At 42.2% G+C, this 23,173-nt stretch overlaps 1 protein-coding gene across 8 annotated transcripts in view; it reads left to right on the plus strand.

Annotated features, from left to right (window-relative positions):
* The window catches only part of mul1a (mitochondrial E3 ubiquitin protein ligase 1a), a 45,405-nt gene extending 22,934 nt beyond the window's left edge, over window positions 1–22,471 (plus strand). For 7 of the 8 annotated variants that reach the window (XM_059944114.1, XM_059944102.1, XM_059944122.1 and 4 more), the window contains exons 4-5: window positions 16,377–16,497; window positions 18,626–22,471. In XM_059944114.1, the coding sequence (XP_059800097.1) occupies window positions 16,377–16,497; window positions 18,626–19,361 (857 nt within the window). In that variant the 3' untranslated portion in view covers window positions 19,362–22,471. Of the gene's footprint in view, window positions 1–8,659; window positions 8,734–16,376; window positions 16,498–18,625 lie in introns of all 8 variants that reach the window. The other variant, XM_059944146.1, reaches the window with a different exon arrangement.
* Window positions 22,472–23,173: the final 702 nt, after the last annotated feature.

Consider the following 23,173-nt stretch of genomic DNA (forward strand, 5'->3'; position numbering starts at 1 on the left):
ACCTCTGGTAATAACCACAGAACCTAAGGAACGAGCGCCGAGCACTCACAATCTGGGGTTTCAGCAGGTGGTCACTGCCTCTATCTTAGCAGGATTTGTAGCTACTCCATATTATGAGACTATGTGCCCAACATAGCTACAGACATCTTGTAGAACTGGCACTTGTCCAGAGAAAGCTTTAACCCTTCAGCTTTCAGGTGGCCCAGCACCTTCAGCAGTCTCGCTTCAAGTTCTTCCAAGGTGGACCCAAACACTGTGAAGTCATCCAGATACACCAATACCTCAAACCAGTTCATAGCCCCCACTGTCTTCTCCATGACCCCGCTGGAAGGTTGCAGGGGCTCCCAATATGCCCTGGGGTATTCTTTGGACTATTGGAGATGCATAGGGGCTTCAGGACTTGGTGATGATCCCAGCTTTTTTCAACTTACACAAATGCTGCTGAATGTCTTCCACCTCTGCAGGGGCCAGTTGCCATGATCTTTCTCTGAATGGGGTGTCCCTCAGTCACCCGCATAGTGTGACGAGTGCTCTTGGAACAACCCACATCAAACTCGTCAGTGGAAAAGACACCTTCCAGTTTCAACATCTTCTCTACCAGCCTCCTCTTCCAACCCGCAGGAACCGGGGAGTCCCCAAAGTTGATTGACTCAGTGGTCAACTTTCCCCCTTTTTCCAATAGCTTCTCCCCGGCTTGTCTCACAGGGACACTAGACATTACTGTCTCCGGGAACAGATATGCCAGAGGCATCCCCTGCTTGAAGGTGACCTCCCTCTTCATAGTGTTCCTGACAATCACTGCCATCCTGCTTGCCTCTACAACTGAGGGCTTCTGCAATTTGGCCCTCACCAGTACCCCAGCAGGAAATCCTGACTCCCCCTCGTGGTCTTCTGGAGCATCCACTAAGACGGCCTTGCCCTCAGGCACTCCGGGAAATTTGGCGGTCCCCATCACTCTTGCTACTTCCCCGGGCCGTAACACAATTGGCTTCGACTGGGTGAACCACACAGTCCCTCGTCAAAACTCAGTATCCGGCCCAATGCAGCCACGCACTTCCTTAAAAGCAGCTCGAAATGCCCGAGTGTACAGACAATGTCCCCAGAAAGCTCTCCCCAGCCTTCTCCTTGCAGCCTCCGTGAGCCTCTCACCAGAGGGGTGTTGGTCTCCACCAGGATTGAAACACCGCCCTTCTCGATGGGGTCCGGACAAACCAGCAGCAACGTATCAAGGACCTCAGCCACTCTCACTTCAGCTTCAGAAAGCTCCAGTTTCACTGACAAATAACCGTTGTATGGATAATCACTTGCACTAAGACCCCAGATCTCCAGTGCACTGAATGGCGTAAATAGTAAATGCATCAGATACCGGTTATAAAACAAGCGGTACAGCAACATGACCTGCGACCCGGTGTCACATATGGCTCCAGCATAAATACCCTCTATCAGTAGTGATGAAGGTTCCTTGATATATTGCTGGGAGTGTATTCACCCAAAGATACCAGGCCGTTCCCTCACTGGGTCTCCTCAAAGGTTCCTGACATCTTTCTCTGCTTAGATATCCGGGGGCTCACTGTCCGAGGGGTTTCCATCGCTCACACTCCTGCCTGAAGTGCTCCTCTTCGCCACAGTTATAACAGACAATACTGCCTGCACCCTTCTTGCAGATTCCTGGCAATCAACAGCCCTCTGCGTGGTCTGTCCCCTTATGGGGTCCACCTCTCTATCCGTCCCACCTTATGGCTGGGAGGGGGCCACACCTGCTGATAACAACCAGGACATCTCAATTCTCAACTCTGCCACAATCTCCTTTACTACTCCCCGAGTTGGGCTAGCCATGGTCACTTCACTACAAGGGGCTACTGCCGAGGGACTGTACCCTGCTGACGGAGCCCTCCTGCGCCTCCGACGCATTCTCCTCCTCCCATACTTCTCTGATCAGCTCAACAAATGAGGGAAGGGGGTGCGTCTTATGGGACAGTCGGAGACCCCAAGCGATCAGGTCTGGGACTGGGCACCCTTTGCTATTTGGTCCATTCTTAACTGATCTTCCTCAGCCACCTGAATGAGTCCTCGGTGGCACATGCAATTTAACTCCCTCTCTAGCTGAAAGATGTAGGCAGAAAACTTCTCCCTCTTCTAACACATGTTCTGAAACCCCGTCATGAGCTGCATTGGGTTTCCTGTCGTGTCATATGCATTTTCCAGTGCTCCTGTGTAATCGGCCGTATTTGCTAGGGGGTACTGGGCTTCATAGCTCTCACGACGTCAGCAGCCCGCCCCCTCAAATTCTCAACAATCTTTGTTGCTTTACTTCCTCATCTAACAACCACTGCCACTCATCTAACAGCTGAGAGATCTGCTCTGCCCAACTCCTCTTCCCTGTCAGGGGTGGGCTTTACTCCAGAGAATATTCTTAGTTTCTGGTTAGGACCCTTTTTTCACTAGAGGGCACATGCCAACTCAGAACTCTCACTCTTCCCTGTGGGACAGAGACTAATTAGACATTCCAAATCTGACCACTCCTTCCCCTCATTCCTCAGAAACAATAGAACCCTATCTTTGAAATCTCTGATCCCAGCTACGGGAAACTCAGCTTGTGATTTGGCCCGCTCCGCTACAATCTCCTCCTCCCTGAAAGTATGGACGGCCCACAGCTCCCCATTACCTGGGCCCCTGATAGTACCAGGCAGTTCCACTGCCTTTACGTCAGCGCTAGTCTGCAGTAAAACGAGGTCTCTGCCCGCCGTTTTATCAGACCTCCCCGCAACTGTAACTTAGCCAACAACTTTAACGGTACTTAACAGGCAAATTAACAATTCATCTGGAGTATGAATATCTACCCCACTCAACACACATGCATGAGTTACTGGTAATCCCGTGGATGCACTCCACTGCTCCACCCTGGCAGCATCCGTACCAGCACAGACTTAAACACACAACTCACTGGTTCAATGCTCAGAACTATCACAGAGCATCCAATGAAATCAACCCTGGAACGATACCCCCACAGTTATAACCCTCAGGTTGGGCCCGCGGGCTTAGTCTAGGGGAAAACAGCCTTCGACCCAGCCAAACTTGAGATATCTTGTTTGTGTGGATGCTGTGTGATGTGTTGCTCGGTTGCAAATCCGTACCACAAAATATCAGACAGTACACCATATGCAATTAAATGATTGAGCTTTATAATTCTTAATTTTACTATAGGATTAGTAAAGAAAAGAAAAAGGGCCCATTTTAATGAAACAGTCTAATGTGCACGTTGGAGCTCATGGTTTTCCATCCATTCGTTCCCCATTGATCTCTGAACGGCGTCGACTCCCGGACCCTCACTCCAAGTCCATTCCGTCCTGCGCTCTATCAACTGCCTCCATTCATGTCTTCTCTCTTCATCTCTCCCCGATAAAAGACTGTGAATCCCTTCTCTCGGGCACACAAGAAAGAAAAGCACCTCCCCTCACTGGCCAGCACACGTTCCATTAAGCCCTCATTATCTCTAGTCATTACCCAAACACTGCACCTACAGAGAAACCGTTACAGTAGCAATGAACCCTTTCCCAGGGCATTACACATAGGACAGTATAGGCCCTTCAGCCCCTGATGTGCCATCATTTTAACTTGCTCAAAAACCAATCTAATGTTTCCCTCTTAATTTGTCCTTCATTTTTCTATCATCCATGTGGCTATCTAAGAATCTCTTAACTGTTCTTAATGTATCTGCCTCTACCACCACCACTGACAGTGCATTCCATGCACCAACACTCTATGTTTAATAAAGAAGGACTATGACTGACAATCTCCCCATAAACTTTCCTCCCATCACCTTAAAGCTATGTTCCTTTTTATTAGCTATTTCCGCACTGTGGAAAAGACTCTAGCTGTCCACCTTATGCCTCTTATCATCTTCTATACCTCTGTCAAGTCACTTCTCATTCTCCTTCTCTCCAAAGAGGAAAAATCCTGGCTCACTCAACTTTTCCTCATTAGAAATGCTCTCTAATCCAGCCAGCATCCTGGTAAACCTTCTTTGCCCCCTCTCTGAAGGTTCTACTTTCATCGTATGATGAAGTGACCAGAACTGAACACAGTACTCCAAGTGTTCAAGTTGAAGTTTATTATTATTCAAACGTACACATGTATACAGATAAATGAAGCAATAGAGACCAAGGTACAAAACAATAATATTAACAGAAACAAAAGTATTCTGTATACAAGTTGTATGTACGACTTACAGTTAAATATACAACAGTATACTACTGGTGCAGTCATAAATAAGTGGTTGCAGGGTGTTCAGAAGCCTCTCAGCCAGCAGAAAGAAGCTGTTACCCAGCCTAATAGTCCTTGTTCTTGTACTGCGGTACCTTCTACCTGAAGGTAGGAGGTCCAAGAGATTGTGCAGCGAGCAGATGAGAGGGGTGCTTGACAATGCTGAGGGCCCTGCAGATGCAGCACTTCTTGCATATGTCCTACATGGGAGGGAGAGAGACCCCGATGATTTTCTCAGCAGTCCTCACAATCCATTGCAGGGTCTTGTTGTCAGATGCTTTGCAATTCCTATACCAGACGGTGAACCAGCTGGTCTGGAGACTCGTTAGTGCTCTTGTAAATGTTCTTAGAGTGAGAATGAGGGAGCCTCACTCGCTCAGTCTCGTTAGAAAGTAGAGTGCACTGCTGAACTTTCTTGACTAAGGAGCTGGTGTTGAAGGATACGCACACCAGGAAGCTTGGTGCTCCTGACTTTCTCCACGGAGTAGAGTTGATGCACAGTAGGGAGTGGTCAGCTGCAACTTCCAGAAATCTACGATCATTTCTTTAGTTTTGCCTACATTGACATTCAAGCTGTGTCTTTGCACCAGTTCAGAAACCACACTACGTCCTCTCTTAATGCCAATTCATCATTGTTGCTAATAAGGCCAACCAATGTTGTGTCATCAGCGAACTGAATGATGTGGTTAGAGCTGGATCTCGCAATGCAGCCATGTGTCAGCAGTGTGAACAGCAGCGGGCCGAGCGTGCGACTGTGGGCAGTGCTCAGCGTGATGCGGCTAGAGATGTTGCTGCTAACACGTGCTGTCTGAGGTTTCTCTGTCAAAAAGTCCAAGATCCAGTTACAGAGGGAGGTGATGAGAGGACAGAGGAGAGTTTACCCACCAGCCTCTGAGAAATGATTGTATTGAATGCCAAACTGCAGCTGATAAACAGCATTCTGACATCGGAGACACCGTTCTCCAGGTGGGACAGGAATGAGTGGAGGGCAGAGGCTGCTGTATCACCAGTGTACTGATTCAGGTGATAAGCAAACTGGTAGGGGTCCAATGTAGTGGGAAGGCAGAATTTAAAGCAGTTCATGACCAGCTTGCTCAAATCACTTCATTATTATTGAGATCAGTGTCACAGGACGGTAGTCGTTAAGACAATTTCTCGTTGGCCTCTTGAACACTGGAGTGATGGTGGCAACCTGAAGCCTACAGGGGCAGTGGGCACAGTGGTGTTAAAGATATCCGTGAGAATATCTACTAGTTGGGCCACACTGTCTTTCAGCATATGACCAGGTATGTTGTCAGGCCCCGCAACTTCACGTGGATTGACCGTGCCTGGGGTCTTCTTTACATCTGCTGTGGCCAAAATGCCCACTCCTTGATGGGAGGGAGGCCTTCCTCACCAGCATGTCAACCATTACATCAACCCATGTACAGAGACATAAAACCCATCCAGAAGGGAGGTGTCACTGGCATGAGTGTGCAGTGTGTTCTTATGGTCTGCAGTGGTCATGAATGCCCTGCCACATTCATTGTGTGTCCTTGGTATCACAGAAATGCCTGTAGATTTTTTGTGTGCGGTCTTGTTTCATCTTCCTCATGGCATAGAAATGTGCTGTCTTGCTGACTTATCCCTGAGCTGAAGGCAACATCACATTCTTTCAGCAATGTCCGAAACTCTGCTGTCAGCCGTGGCTTCTGATTGGCCTGAATGGTGATGGATTTAATGACAGTGCTGTCGTCGATGGTGTGTGTGATCTATCCAGTGTTTTATAGATCTGCATCATTACCTCACAGCTCTTGAACAGAATCTCCTGACTAATAAAGGCTAACACACCACATGTCTTCTTAACCATCTTCACAACACTTGCATTGTTTATTGTCAACCAGCTCAAAGTTGGCAACTTCTGTGCTATGGGATTGCAAAAACCTTGTGATGCATAGGTGAATAGAGATCGACAGTTTTAAAGTCCTAAGTCTTGGCCTGATTCAAAGATTTTGCCTGAAATAAAGTAACTGCTTGATTTGTCACTTGACAAGTTCTTATGAAACAATGAGATGTAATCTATTTGAGGTGTATAATATTATGGGAAGCAGAGATACAGTTTTCAGCTAGCACCTTTTTCACCCTGGAACATGCTGTTGGGGTGGTGGAAAAGTCTGATAGGATAGGGACATTAATAAGAAAAATGGAGGGTCCTGGGCTGTGTAGGAGGGAAGAGTTAGGTTGATAGTGATGTAGGATTACACATATTGGCGGAACATGATGGTCCAAAGAGCCTGTTCTGTGTTTTAAAACAAGGTTTCTTGTGGATTTTTTTCTCTGCTGAAAGTGTAGAAAAATTGTGAATATTACATAGCACCTCATAGGCCTGATTTTATCCTCACAACTCAATGAATATGTTGTAAAACAAGATCACTCCCTACTTGTACACAGTTTTCTCCTTTCACTTGTTCTTTCCTCTCTTTTCTATAAGTGTCTCTGTTGTCTTTATTGTACTGCCTGCACTGTTTTGTGCATTTTGTGCAGTCCTGTGTAGGTCTGTAGTCTAGTGTAGTTTTTGTGTTATTTTACGTAGTTTCAGTGTAGTTTTTGTATTGTTTCATGTAGCACCATGGTCCTGAAAAACTTCCTCATTTTTACTGTGTACTGTACCAGCAGTTACGTTTGAAATGACAATAAAAAGTGACTTGACTTGTATACCTCAGATAAATATTATGTGGAGATTTCTGGCATATATGACTATATGGAGTCTCTCTCTCTCTCTCTCTCTCTCTCTCTCTCTCTCTCTCTCTATATATATATATATAGACACACACACACACACACACACACACACACACACACACATGCACATTATCTGAAATACTTCTTATGGAAATGTTTGTTTGATGATGAACAATAAAAAATTACAAAAAGAAGAAAATTTCTGAATTGGTTAATTTTATTAGAATTAACAGTTGCAGCATTTATTAGATTTTTGGCCAGTTGTAATTCTAGTTCTGAACCACTAGAAAGCATATGTCTACTGCTTAACATAGCTGAGAAATAGAATCCTATGCGAAGTGTATTTTGTGTTTTACTGTACACTTTTTCTGCAGTTAAAATCAGTTAGGCTACCATGGATGTAGTAATGCCTGAGAAAACGTGTACAGTGAATTTTACAAGTTCCTATCACCTCTATTTAGAAATGTCCTACGGTGCTGAAAGATAGGATTTTTCTAAAAAATGATTTTTTTTTGCCTTATTTGACTCCCTTTCCTCATATCAATGCAAAAAGCTTTTCCTTCAACTGATAAACTGATTTTCTATTAATATGCAATTGAATCTTTGAATGGCATCCTTTTAGCGTAATCCATCTGCTTGTTTTAACATGACTTTCCATTTTCCAACTAGGTTTTATTTTGCCAATTACTAGTAAATTGAACCTCTTAATCTTGATCCTGCTACCAAAGAAATCATTTCTCCTTATTTCAGTGTAATTTTAACACCTCTCCTGAAATTTCCTGCTCCATGAACTATTCGGCCTCTCCAGTCTATTGTCACGTGAGCAAAGTCACTGGAGTGACGCAGAGGGTAGATATGAAAAGTAGTCTTTATTTGAGGCAAGTACTTACAAATAAGCTGACAGCCTTTTGGAGTCACCAATGAGAGAGGAAGTGAGTGAGGGAACAGAAAGAGAGGCAAGAGGTCTGCCTGACCAAACACTACACGGCATTCTATATGCTAAAAATCAGGAGGGACAAGCCATTGTTGGGGCGGCCACTTTTGGCAGTAGGCCAGAGGCGAGAGTAGAAGTGTCAGGCTTTGGCTCGGAGGAGGCTTTGGCTGTGGGTAAGCTTCAGTTACGGTTTTTGTTTTGTTTCTCTCTTACTGTACCTGGTGTAGTAAATGGTGGTCGTGTGTTCTACATGCCAGATGTTGGAGTCCCGGAAGACCCAGTGTCTCCCACGGACCTACATCTGTGTGAAGCGCATCTGGCTGTACCTCTTTGATGACCGTGTTAAGGATCTGCAACAGCAGCTGAATGACCTTTGACTTGTACAGGAGAGTAAAGAGATAATTGATCAAGGTTCCATGGAAGTAGTCACCCATAAGTTGCAGGAGGCGAGTAGCTGGGTGACTGTCAGGAGGAATGAAAATGTAAGTAGGCAGTTAGAGCAGAGCACCCCTGCGGCCATTCCCCTCAAAAATCAGTATGCTGCTTTGGATTCTTTAGTGAAGGATGACCTCCCAGGGAAACGCCACAGCGACTGGGCTTCAGGCACTGAGCATGGGTCCGTGGTGTAGAAGGGAAAGAGAGAGAAGGGAGTGGTAGTGATAGGAGACTCAATAGTGAGGGGAACAGACAGGAGATTCTGTGGACATGAACGGGACTTCCAGGTGGTATTTTGCCTCCCAGGTGCCAGGGTCAGGAGCGTCTCAGATCGCGGCCACAACATTTTGGAGAAGAAGCAGGAGGAGCCAGATGTCTTGGTATGTATTGGTACTAATGACATAGGAAGGAAAAGCAAAGAGGTCCTGAAAAGGGATTTTTAAAGAGCTAGGTAGAAAACTGAGAAGCAGGACCTCCAGGGTAGTAATTTCTGGATTGCCTCCTGTGCCATGCACCAGTGAGGGTAGAAACAGAATGATTTGGCAGATAAATACCTGGCTGAGCAGCTAGTGCAGGGGGCAGGGCTTCAGGTTCTTGGATCATTGGGATCTCTTCTGAGGGAGGTATGACCCGTACAAAAGTAAAGGGTAACACCTAAACCCAATATTCTAGTGGGCAGGTTTGTTAGAGCTGTTGGGGAGGGTTTAAACAAATTTGGCAGGGGAATGGGAACAGGAGTAATGGGACTCAGGGTAGGACAGATGTTAAAAATGTAAAGATAGCGTGTAGTCAGACTAACAGGAAGAACAGGCAGGTGATGGGACATAGTTGCAGCCAACAGGATGAGTACCTAGGGATGCAGAAACAAAAAGGTTATCAAATATGGTACTCAAGGTATTGCATCTTAATGTGCGTCGTATCAGAAATGAGGTGGATGATCCTGTTGCACTATTACAGATTGCCAGGTATGATGTTGTGGCCATCACTGAATGGTGGCTAAAGGACAGTTGTATTTGGGAGCTGGATGTCCAAGGTTACACGTTACATTGGAGGGATAGGAAGGTAGGCAGAGCAGGTGGCGTGGCTCTACTGGTAAAGAATGGCATCATTTCAGTAGAAAGATGTGACATAGGACTGGAAGATATTGAATCCTTGTGGGTTGAGTTAAGAAACTGCAAGGGTAAAACGACCTTGATGACAGTTATATACAGGACTCCCAACAGTGGCTGGGAGGTGGACCACAGATTACAACAGGGAATAGAAAAGGCAAATCAAAAGGGCAATGTTATGGTAGTCATCAGAGATTTTAGCATGCAGGTCGATTGGGAAAATCAGGTTGGTAATGGATCTCAAGAGATTGAGTTTGTTAATTGTCTAAGATATGGCCTAAGAGAGCAATTTGTTGTTGAGACTACTAGGGGATCAGCTATTCTGGATTGGGTGTTATATAATGAACTGGAGGCGATTCGGGACCTTAAGGTAAAAGAACCGTTAGGAACCAGTGATCACAATATGATTGTGTTCAACTTGAAATTTGACAGGGAGAAAGTAAAGTCTGACGTAGCAGTATTTCAGTGGAGTAGAGGAAATTACAGTGGTATGAGAGAGGAGTTGGCCAAAGTAAATTGGAAGAAGCTGCTGGCAGGGATGTCAGTAGAGCAGCAAGGGTGTGGGTTTCTGGGGGAAAATGAGGAAGGTGCAGGACATGTGTATTCCAAAAGTGAAGAAATACTCAAGTGGCTAAATAGTACAACTGTGGCTGACAAGGGAAGTCAAAGTTAATGTAAAAGCAAAACAAAAGGGCATACAACAAAGCAAAAATTAGTGGGAAGGTAGAGGATTGAGAAGTTTTTAAAAACCTACAGAGAGCAACTAAATCGGGGGTCGGCAACCTGCGGCTCCCGAGCCATTTGTGGCTCTTTCACCTCTGTGCTGCGGCTCCCTGTGGCTTTGGGAAATAATTGGTCAGTATTTAATTAAAATGTATTTTATGTTAGTTTGTTAGCTTTTGAAATGTAATTCTAAATTTGAAGATTATGGTGATCTTGTACAATCTAAGTGTGGCGACATCCGAAACGGCTCACAATTAGCCAGCATTCCGGCTAAGGGAGATAGCCTACGGGGGTTTGTGAGTACGCGTCTTTTGCAGCATCTGCGTCCATGGGGGCTGGGTTGAGAGAGGCTTAAAAGCAAGGCTGTTTAGTTCGAATAAAGCTATCTTTGACTGCAGTTTACTGACACCGCTACAACGTGTTTTTATCGCTGGCTGTCCAGACGGAAGGTGCTGAAACGCTTTGTCGCGTGTCTGGAAGAAGTGAAAACTTTCCTGGGCAGCAAAGGGCTCACCTTTCCTGAGCTGGAACAGCCAGAGTGGCTGGAAAAGCTACACTTCATGGTAGACATGACAGCGCACCTGAACACGCTGAACACAGCTCTTCAGGGGTAAGGACGTACAGCCCTGCACATGTTGGAGGATGTTTTGGCATTCGAGCGTAAGTTGACAGTGCTTGCCAGAGATTTACAGAAAGGCACTTTGTCTCACTTCCCCAATTTGAGAGAGTTCAAACAAGGTCACGACATGATAATTTCGGAGTATTTACATTCTGCAATCATCGCAATGCAAACATCGTTTGGGAAACGCTTCTGTGAGTTCAGAGAGGAAAAAAACACATTATCCTTCCCGGTCACTCCCTTAAGCATCGATCCTTCCCTACTGAATACGACTGCATTGGCAGGTGTGAGTCAACCTGATCTTGAGATGGAACTGGCCGACATAGCCGACAAAGACATATGGGTGTCCAAGTTTAGACGCTTGACAGCAGACCTTGAAGATGTTGCCCGTTCTTGCTCAGAAACACAAATGGAGTGATATTGAAAACCTCCCTAAACCGGGCAAATGTGTTCGAAACATGGAATGCTATCCCCGACATTTATGTAAACATTAAAGAGTATGCGCTTTGAGTCCTGTCGATCTTTGGATCCACATATGTAAGTGAGCAGGTGTTCTCCAACATGAACTTTATTAAAAACAAACATCGCGCATGCCTCACAGATGACAGCTTGCGATCCTGTGTAAAGATGAAGGTGACGTCATACAGCCCTGATGTGCAGACGCTGTGCGCTGAGGTCCAGGAGCAGAAATCCCATTAACCAAGTATGATAAATATTTTAATTGCCTATTATTTTATGTGTATTCATATTTTTTCATTGTTCAGTGAAATAGTCCTTTTATTTTTCAGGCTGACAGCTGGCTGATGTTATTTTTGGTTTGCTGCTGGCGGAAAATTTAAGTTCGGCGTTTTTCATAAATACAAGAAGGACTCAAATAGACATTGAGTATTTTACTTTAAAGTAACTTTCAACCCAACGTCTTTTTTTCGGAGTTCAAAATGTTTTTGTTGCATGCAGAAATGTAATTTCGTTTTCTCTGCAGGAGTTCATCAATTTCATAAATGCAACACATTATAGTTTGTTTATACATAGCATAAAGGCAAAAAAAACGTTGTATGCAGTGTTATTTCATTTTAAATGTCAAACGGGTTTTGCGGCTCCCAGTGTTTTCTTTTCTGTGGGAAACGGGTCCAAGTGGCTCTTTCAGTGGTAAAGGTTGCTGACCCCTGAACTAAATGAATCATTAGAAGGGAAAAGATGAAATATAAAAGCAAGCTAGCAAATAATAAAGTAGATAGTAAAAGTTTTTTTTCCAAGTTAAAAATAAAAGAGAGATTAGAGTGGATATAACACCACTAGAAAATGAGGCAGGAAAAATAATGACAGGAAAAGGAAATGGCAGATGAACCAAATGAGTATTTTGCATCAGTCATCACTGTGGAAATCATGAGCAGAGTGCCAGATGTTGAAGAGTGTGAAGAAAGAGAAGTGGGTGCAGTTACTATTATAAGGGAGGAGGTGCTAAAAGACCTAAAGTCACCCGGACCAGATGAACTGCACCTGAGGGTTCTGAAAGAGGTAACGTTAGAGATTGTGACGGCATTAGCAATGATCTTTCAAAAATCATTGGACACTGGCATGGTGCAGAGAACTGGAAAATTGCAAATGTCACTCCACTCTATAAGAAAGGAGGAAGATAGCAGAAAGGAAATTATAGACCAGTTAGCTTGACCTCAGTGGTTGGGAAGATGTTATAGTCAACTGTTAAGGACAAGATGATGGAGTACTTGGTGACACAGGACAAAACAGGACAAAGTCAGCATGGTTTCCTTCAGAGAAAATCCTGCCTGACGAACCTGTTGGAATTCTTTGACGAGATTACAAGTGCGATAGATAAAAGTGATGCAGTGGATCTTATATATTTGGACTATCAGAAGGCATTTGACAAGGTGTCACACATGAGGCTGTTTACCAAGTTAAGAGCCAGTGGTATTACAGGAAAGATACTAACATGGTTAGAACATTGGCTGATTGGAAGTAGGCAGCGAGTGGGAATAAAAAGATCCTTTTCTGGTTGGCTGCAAGTGACTAGTGGTGTTCCGCAGCGGTCGCTGTTGGGATTGTTTCTTTTTATGCTATATATAAATTATTTAGATGATGAAATAAATGTCTTTGTTGCCTAGTTTGCAGGTGATACAAAGATTAGTGGAGGAGTAGGTAGCATTGAGGAAACAGAAGGACTTAGCCAAATTAGGAGAATGGGCAAGAAAGTTGGAAATGAAATATAATATTGGAAAATGCATGGTTGTGCACTTTGATAGTAGAAATAAATGTCCAGATAATTTTCTAAATGGGAGAAAATCCAAAAATCTGAGATACAAAGAGACTTGAGTGTCCTTGTGCAGAACACTGTAAAGGTTAACTTGCAGGTTGAGTCAGTGGTGAGGAAGGCAAATGCAATATTAACATTCTGGAATATAAGAGCAGGGATGTGATGCTGAGGCTTTATAAGGCACTGGTGAGGCCTCACCTTGAGTATTGTGAACTGTTTTGGGCCCCTCATCTTAGAAAAGATGTGCTGGCATTGATGAGGGTCCAGAGGAGATTCACAAAGATAATTCCAGGAATGAAAAGGTTATCATGTGAGAAACATTTGATGGCTCTGGGTCAGTACTCGCTGGAATTTAGAAGGATGGGAGGAGGGGGCCATTATGTTTCAAACGTTGAAAGGCCTAGACCAGGGGTCGGCAACCTTTACCACTGAAAGAGCCATATGGACCCGTTTCCCACAGAAAAGAAAACACTGGGAGCCACAAAACCTGTTTGACATTTAAAATGAAATAACACTGCATACAATGTTTTTTTTTTGCCTTTATGCTATGTATAAACAAACTATAATGTGTTGCATTTATGAGATCGACGAACTCCTGCAGAGAAAACGAAATTACATTTCTGCATGCAACAAAAACATTTTGAACTCCGAAAAAAAGACGTTGGGTTGAAGGTTACTTTTAAGTAAAATACTCAATGTCTATTTGAGTCCTTCTTGTATTTATGAAAAATGCCGAACTTAAATTGTCAGCCAGCAGCAAACCAAAAATAACGTCTGCCAGCTGTCAACCTGAAAAATAAAAGGACTATTTCACTGAACCATGAAAAAATATGAATATACGTAAAATAATAGGCAATTAAAATATTTATCATACTTGGTTAATGGGATTTCTGCTCCTGGACCTCAGCTCACAGCGTCTGCACATCAGGGCTGTATGCCGTCACCTTCATCTTTACACAGGATCGCAAGCTGTCATCTGTGAGGCGTCCACGATGTTTGTTTTTAATAAAGTTCATGTTGGAGAACACCTGCTCACATACATATGTGGATCCAAAGATCGACAGGACTCAAAGCGCATACTCTTTAATGTTTACATAAATGTCGGGGATAGCATTCCATGTTTCGAACACATTTGCCCGGTTTAGGGAGGTTTTCAATATCACTCCATTTGTGATTCTGAGCAAGAACGGCCTTCTGACGAGCAACCTCTTCAAGGCCTGCTGTCAAGCGTCTAAACTTGGACACCCATATGTCTTTGTCGGCTGTGTCGGCCAGTTCCATCTCAAGATCAGGTTGACTCACACCTGCCAATGCAGTCGTATTCAGTAGGGATGGATCGATGCTTAGGGGAGTGGCGGGTGTCAGGCATTGGCAGTGGTGACGTATATTAATAGCGATAAAAACACGTTGTAGCGGTGTGCTACACGCAGCGCTAAAATAACGACACGGAGTTGGTAAACTGCAGTCAAAGATAACTTTATTCAAATTAAACAGCCTTGCTTTTAAGCCTCCCTCAACCCTCCCCCCTGTGGGCGCGGATGCTCCAAAAGACACGTACTCATAAACCCCCGTAGGCTATCTCCCTTAGCCGGAATGCTGGCTAATTGTGAGCCGGTTTGGATGTGCCAGGAAATGGGTCGCCACAACGTTTTATTTAGATTGTACAAGATCACCATAATCTTCAAATTTAGTATTACATTTCAAAAACTAACAAACTAACATAAAATACATTTTAATTAAATACTCATCATTTATTTTCCAAAGCCACAGGGAGCCGCAGCACAGAGATGAAAGAGCCGCGGGTTGCCGACCCCTGGCCTAGACAGAGTATATGTGGAAAGGCTGCTTCCCATTGTGGGAGAGTCTTGGACAAGAGGGCACAGTCTAAGTATAGAAGGGCGTCCATTCAAAACAGATGTGGAGACATTTCTTTAGCCAGAGGGTGGTGAAATTGTGGAATTTGTTGCCACATGCAGCTGTGGAAGCCAGGTTGTTGGGTTTATTTAAGGCAGAGATTGATAGGTTCTTGATTGGATATGGCATCAAAGGTTACAGGAAGAAGGCCGGGAGATGGAGTTGAGGAGGAGAAAAAATGGATCAGCCATGATCAAATGGCAAAGCAGACTCAATGTTTCCTCTGAAACACCCACCACCTTCACACCCTTACTACAGACATCCAAATACACACAGATAACAAATTTAAATAAGTACTGTCTGGTCATCCATTTAACTGTGATATCTTGCAATTAATTCAGTTCATGGTTCTTAGGACCCCATTGTTTAGAGCTGCATTTTAGATTTAATCCACAGTTCAAGTTTGCATCCAAAGATTTGTTTTATGTGCTAACCACAAAAAAAACACTCTAGCACAGTCTATACATATAATTAAGACCTTGAAGTCATTTAAATCTGGGGACATATTTTAACACATAGTTTCTGAAAGTGTGATGCTCAGAAATGTGTTTGGTGCTCAAGTTTAGGCCTAATAATTAGATTTTAGTTTGTATTCTACATCTTTACTAATAATCCCAAGAAACTTGCTCCTTCAAGTTTTTTCAGCCTACCTTGCCGCCTTCAATAAATTATGTCCCGGTGCATTGAATACTGATTTTTATCATTGTGCTACCATAATACAAGGATTCATAGCCCCTGGTAAATTGCATCTGCTGCATGTGTACCCATTTTGCCAGTTTACCTATTCCTGAACTATAACTTAATGCTGTTTAAAAGCTGAGCATTGTGCCCTTCTTATCAGTGTCATGTTTCCCTCTCCCCTCCCCCTCCCCCATAAAAATGCAAAGCATCCGCTTAGCACTTTGTAGTATCAGTAAAACCAACTTGAAATTTGAAGATCATATCCTTTTTTTTGGTGGAAGAAGCTGGTCTCTTTGCACCATCCAACAAATTACACTTTCCTTATCTAACAGTGCTGAGTTCCTTTTCTCAGTAGTTTGGATAATAATGAATGTGTACTGTTTCTTTTAACCCATTTGCTGAAAGGATAAATACTGAAAAAATATGCCCAGATTAAGCAGATTTCAGTCTATTACTTCTGCTAAAAACTGTATGGAATTAAGACCATGTAGAAAGAATGAAGCTGTTATCATTTAATTTGATGTTGGAACCACTCCAGTACATGTTTTTTATGTGGAAATGTGAATCACTTAATCTGTTCTCTTAAGTGTCGTGATGATCCTGGAATTAACTTGAATTTTATGTCAGCTATCATTCTAAACCATAATATACTTGCTTTTTCATTTTGTGTTTAAATCTTCTATTTTAAAACCCACTCCCAAACAGGAATTACTCAACCAGTTGGAGAGAGATTGCGTAGCCATTATCAAGATGACTGCACTGGCGTAATGCAACGGCTTATTTTGAAAGAGCACAAACTGATCTGGAATAGCTTGGCCAGAAGTTGGTATGTGTCTACAATAACCTTATGTTCATTAAATTTTCCTTGATTAAATTTCATTGCTAATATTTGAATATTTTTAGACCATAAGACATAGAATCAGAATTTGGCCTATTAAGCATGCTCCATCATTTCATCATGCTGATGTATTATCCCTCTCAAATCTATTCCCCTGCCTTTTCCCTATAATCTTCAAATCCCTTACTAATGAACCTATCAAATTCTGCTTTAAATATACCCAATGACTTGCCCTCCACAGCTGTCTGTGGCAATGAATCTCACAGATTCACCACCCTCTGGCTAAAGAAATGTTTTCTCACCTTTGTTTTAAAGGACATCCTTCTCTTCTGAGGTTGTGTCCTCTGGTCCAAGATCCCCCCCCCCCCCCCAACTATAGGAAACATCCACTCTATCTAAGCCATTCGATAGGTTTCAATGAGATCACCCCTCATTCTTTTAAACTCCAATGAGTACAGGCCCAAAGCTATTAAACATTTCTCAGACATTAACCCTTCATTCCTGGGATCATTCTCATGAACCTCCTCTGAACTGTCCAGTGCCAGCACTTCCTTTCTTAGATAAGGGGCCCAAAACTACTCTCAATACTCTACATTTCTGGTCTGACCAATGCCTTATAAAGCCTCGCATTACATTTTACATTCTGGTCCCCTTGAAATTTTATTTCATTTGTAGGTTATTTCTAGTACCAGTTTAAATGGAATTGCTTTCTGAAGAAGGTGAAAATTCTCCCCCTGTGATAGCTGTGAAGTAAGCTGAGAATGCAGTCTTTTTACATTCTATATTCAGCTGTAGTAGTAGTATTGTGGTACTGCTATCCATCAATCACCTGTACCTGATTTGAAAATTCAGAATGCAGCTGCTTATTACAATGTAGTCATATACTGAACTCATACTAGTTGTGTGAGAGTTCAAACAAACAGTACCATCAGTTTTAGGAGACCTGTTGTCTAAGGTGCTTAAGTTTCTAAACTTCTGAAGTAATAGTTACCTGCTGCAATAAGACATAGTGATCACTGTCAGTTATAATCTTGAGACTGATTTTCATAACATTCTGTACTTGAATATTATGTGGACATCTGATTTTATATAAAGTATGTGTAGCCCCCTGGCACGCCTCAGCTCGCTTCTGCCTAGGGGGAACAGCCTTCAGCCCCGCCAAACTGGGTAACCAGCTTGTGTGGATGCTGTGTGATGTCCCCAACCCCGCCAATTAACAGACAGTACACCATGTGCGATTAAATGATTACACTTTATAGATATTACAAGAACTAAGTGATTAATAATGATACAGTATATATGAAGGAAAAGAAAATAAAGAAAAGGCACCAAAACTTATCGAAGTCCAAACCACTTTGTGCGCAACCGTTGGAGCTCAATTAATGAAGTCTTCTGGCCACCATTCGATCCCCTCAGACCTCCTCGACTCACAGCTCAGGACCATCCGAAGTGATCAACCAAGCACTCCCGGCACGTCTGTCGTCATCTCTTCTCCTCATGGTAAATCCTGGCCTCGGACCCCCACTCGGGGTCCGTTCCGTCTCCCAGCTTACAGCATCGCATCCTCTCTCTCTCACCCCCTCGTGCCGACTCCCCAAATGCCCGCCAACACTAGCTTACAGACCCAGAAGAGAGAATAACATCCATTCGAATTGGTTAATAAATGAATACATTTCTCGTTATCAGTAATTCTAAACCCAAACAAACTTCGAGAGAAAGCACTTATCATAACAAAGAAGCATTCCTACTCTTAACAAAACAAAGAAGCCGTTTTGATTAACATACGCAGTAACAAAGAAAAAGAAGAAATTCCAATACAAAGAAGAAGCCCCCTTACATATGAAAATTATTGGAGAATGGAATAGCTTGCAAGAAAATGTAACCATGTTTGTTGCTTCAAGGAGAAGTATTTGAACAATTAAGCCAATAGTTATGGTGCTAATTAGATGGATGCTCTTCTTTACCTTGGCAGTGTCTGGCAAGACATAGAATGAATTTCAAGGCACCCTTGTACAGAGATACAGATTTGGCAGAATGCATTATATATTTATTCTATGAATCATATGTACACAAAGTATTTTGACATCTATTTAATGAAAACTTTTATTTTTAACAGGAGTGATAGTGAACGAGTTGTACATGAAAGAGTGAATATCGTACCCTTTGACCTGATTTCTCCCGAAGGAGGAAAATATGCAGTTCGTGTAATCAACCCACTGGAGGCATCAGGGCAGCAGTTTGAAACAGTATATGAACGATTTCACCAGGCTACGCAAGGCTTCACGGATATCATTGGGCACTACCTGAGTGGAGAGAAGCCCAAAGGCTTCCTGGAAACTGAAGAGATAGTCCGTGTTGGGGCCACTTTGACAGGGATTGGAGAGCTTGTTTTGGACTCTGATAAGGTCATCAAACTGCAACCCCCTAAAGATGGTCTAGAATATTTCCTAAGTACCATGGATTTCTCAAGTATACTAAAACAACAGGAATCAACTATCAAACTTTGGAAGGTGCTTACAGCCATCTGCACTCTGACTGGCATTGCTTTAATTATGGTTGTCCTGCGTAGGATGTACCGGGAGTTTATTGAAAAGCAGGAGCAGGAGAAATTAAGGAGGAGTTATGAACTGTTCAAAGAAAGGAGAGAAACTGCTGAGGCAAGAGCAGTTGGTGATGAAGATGAAATTCCAGCAAATGCTTGTGTGATTTGTCTATCTAAACCACGGGAATGTGTCTTCCTAACTTGTGGGCATGTTTGCTGCTGTTATGATTGTCATCGGGCACTCCCCACACCAATTTGCCCAATTTGTCGAGGTACCATAGTCAGAATAGTTCCCCTTTACCAAGCGTGAGAATATTTTGCCCAATCCAACCAACATGATCAGGTGCCTTTTAATTGCAATTCTGCAATCAGGGTATCAGGCTGCTTTATTTATACAGTGGTTAAAATAGTGTATTAATGTCTGAAATTCCTCCACATTAGTCACTGTGACCACCCTGACACATGGGTTTCTGAATATACCATCTTACCTGTTTGTTATTCTCTATTTTCAGGCTATAGATCTTTGCTGATTATTCTTGATTTAGGTACACTTCACAAAACATCACAGGATGTTATTTGATAGGAAATGGTAATGATGCCAGTTGGAATTTTTGACAAGGCAACCTTTCGTATTTGTCATAAAGCCATTGTGGAATAAATTGGAAGCAATGAACATAACCAACTGGAATTTAATCATATTTAATGGTGCTGCCGTACTTAATGCTTATTTTTAAAAGCAAATTCCAGAACTCTGGAATGACTTTTACTCAGGGTGTAGAATGGCTGTATTTCCCTACAAGCTAAATTATAGTTAATGTTCTGAATTGAAATCTTTAAATATACAAGTTCTTTCATAAAAATACTTTCATTAATAATAGGCACTGAACAGAACTAGGCAAGTGAGGCTAGAAACATGTGAATGAATAAACTTAGTTTTTAATTTCCTTCGCTCATCTCAATCTTTCACTTATCCTTAAGATAGGAATTGTAATGTTTGGATAGGCGGAAAACCCAGTGACGTGATAATCCATACCATCAGAGCAGGACACCAGCACCTTTATGATCTGTGGTAAGTGAAATAAAAACTAACATTTGTTTTTCTTTGCAATGAATTTGACAATCTGTTTCTGTGATTGCTCTCTACCACTACACGAGCTTAAAACATTCGTGAAGAGTAGTAGTAGGACTGCTGACTGTGACAAAGCAATCTCCGATGCTAAGGGAGAAAAGTGGAGTTGAAGAGCATAATATGGAAAGGACTAAAAAAAAGTGGTGAAGATTATTCAGAAAGGTGCTTACTTTTTAAAATAAAGCTCTTTAAGTAATCTTATCTTCACACTTTTAAATATATTTTATACAGCTTGGTCGCTCAAGCATCTTGTACATGCAGTTTAGTATTCACACCAAAAAAAATGTTCCTGCAATTACATTGGCTTGTTTGCATTAGTTTATTTCACCTCTGTAGTTTGTTTATAAATGAAAATTAACAGGAGCCAATCAGTGCTTCTAAATGAAATCTGATGATTGAACCTGATTCTAAAAGGTTTGTGGTTGACTCTTATTTGTTACAGGCAGCAAGCATTTTGTTATGTAAATTTGTCAAGATTATATAGATTGATATATAAAACTTAAAAGCTTCCACATTGATTTATTACTAGAGTCTCAGCATCTTATGATGGTCCACTTTTTCAAAAATACTGTGTTGTTTGTGGAGAACATGATGAAAAATTGACATTTCTGTGCCTACATTTACAGTGCCTTGATAAAGTATTCAGCCCTCAAAACTATTTTCACTTTTTAAGGTTTCATTTTCTAAACCTATATTAAAAGTAATCCACAAAACCTTGGGCATCATGTCAAAACAAAAAAAAAATCCTAAAACCTGTCAACAGTTTCTAAAACTTTAAAAACCAAATCTGTGAGGCTGAAAACTTATTCATCTCCTTTGTAATTACTATGCTAACTTTCCTCAGGTGCAATACTGCATATTCCCTTACCAACTCACCCAATCTGTTGATATAGAAAGGTGGAGGATCACCTGTTTTCAATGAATTTATAAGAATAAATAACTCCTTTCTCTGTAAGGCCCAAGAGTATGGTAGATATTCAGCAGATCAAACCAAAATGAAGACAAAAGTGTATTCAAGGCAAGAAATGATAATAGAGAATCTGAGAAGGGGTACAAGACCATCTTATCATTTCTGAAAGTACCTCGGAGCTCAGTGCAGTCCATTGTGAAAATGTGGAAAATATATGAAACCACTGCCATACTGCCCAGGTGAAGCTGTCCCTCTAAGCTTAGTCACAGAGAAGAATGGCTCTTGTAAAAGGGACTGTGACACCAACAGTCGTTCTGAAGGAGCTGCAGATGTCAGTGGTTGTACATGGAGATGATGTTCATGGTTCCACAATCTCTAAGGCCTTGCACAAAAAAGGGTATTTATGGAAGTAGCAAGGAAGAAGCCCTGGCTGAAAAAAAACATATTCTTGCCCGTAAAGATTTTGCAAAGAGTCACTTAGAAGATACTGTAAGGATGTGGTAGAAAGTCTTATAGTCAGATGAAACTAAAGTGGAACTTTTTGGCATCAGTGCTAAGTGGTATGCATGGCATAAATCTAACTCTGCACATCAGCCAGATAACACCATCCCTACTGTAAGGTATGATGGAGGTAGCATCGTGCTATGGGAAATGAGAGAAAATCTGAAGATGCTGGAAATCCAAGCAACACAAAATGCTGGAGGAACTCAGCAGGGTCTCAGCCCAAAACATTGACTACTTTTTCCATAGATGCAGTCTACAGCATTCTGTGTTGATAGTGCTATGGGAATGCTTTTCAGTTGCAGGGACTGGAAATCTGGTCAGGATTGATGGGAAAATGAATGCTGCAAAATACAGAGATCCTGCATAAAAACCTGCTAGACTCTGCCAGATAGCTTAAATGGGGGAGTAAGTTCATCTTTCAGCAGGACAATGGCCCAAAGCACACTGCCAGAGCAACCATGGAGTGGCTTCAAATGAACAAAATTGATGTCCTTGAGTCTCCCAGTCAGAGCCCTGATTTTAAGATGATCGAACATCTCTAGCAAGACCTCAAGATTGCTGTCCACTGTCACTCCCCAGCTAACCTGATACAGCTTGAGAAATTTAGCAAGGAAGAATGGGCAAACTTGCTCCATCACACTGTGCAAAGTTATTAGAGACTTATCCAAAAAGACTACTGGCTGTAATAGCTGTGAGAACTGGTTCATCTAAATAATGAGCAAAGGGGTTTGAATACTTTTGAACTGTTGACATTTCAGTTTTTGAATTTTTAGTTTTTCATGCTTTATAATTTTCCCCATTTTTGGGGGTGGTGGTTTGGTTCTACTGTGCAAAAAGGAGATTGTGATTCACGAATAAAAATTGACAGTTAAATTGATCAACTCTGATTGTAATACTTTTTTATGTAAACAAAGGGTTGGGGCTGAATACTTGTGCAAGGCACTACATCATCCCAATGAACTTTACAGTTAATGAATTTTAGGATGTTTTCCAGATACTGATTACATTTATACATGATAGCATGACCAGCCATAACTTCCGTGTGTGACAGATTTAACCATATAACAATTACAGCACGGAAACAGGCCATCTCGGCCCTTCGAGTCCATGCTGAACGCTTACTCTCACCTAATCCCACTGACCCACACTCAACCCATAACCTTCCATTCCTTTCCTGTCCATATATCTACTTTAATATAACCATATAAAACCTAGTTATTTCTAAATTTAAAAAAACAGGATGGGGGATCTAGATTAGTTAAGATTTAATTTAAAGTAATAGCTAAAACTGGAAATAATTAGATTTTAATTTTAATCTATCATACTTGTATGTGCATTACTTTGACAACTTTTACAAATGGTAATAGCAGGCACAACTGTAGCGTAGCAGTGTGACACTATTATATCTCAGTGCATCGGAGTTAGTAGTTCAATTTCTGTGCCACCTGAATGAAGCTTGTGTGTCTTTCCCAAGAATGCGTGGGTCTTCTCCGGACATTCTGGTTTTCTTCACATTCCAAAGATTAAAAGGTCATTGTGAAATAAAAACACAAAATGCTGGCAGAACTCAGCAGGCCAG

The sequence above is a fragment of the Hypanus sabinus genome, chromosome 2, assembly GCF_030144855.1.
Source record: "Hypanus sabinus isolate sHypSab1 chromosome 2, sHypSab1.hap1, whole genome shotgun sequence".
Taxonomy (NCBI): Eukaryota; Metazoa; Chordata; class Chondrichthyes; order Myliobatiformes; family Dasyatidae; genus Hypanus; species Hypanus sabinus.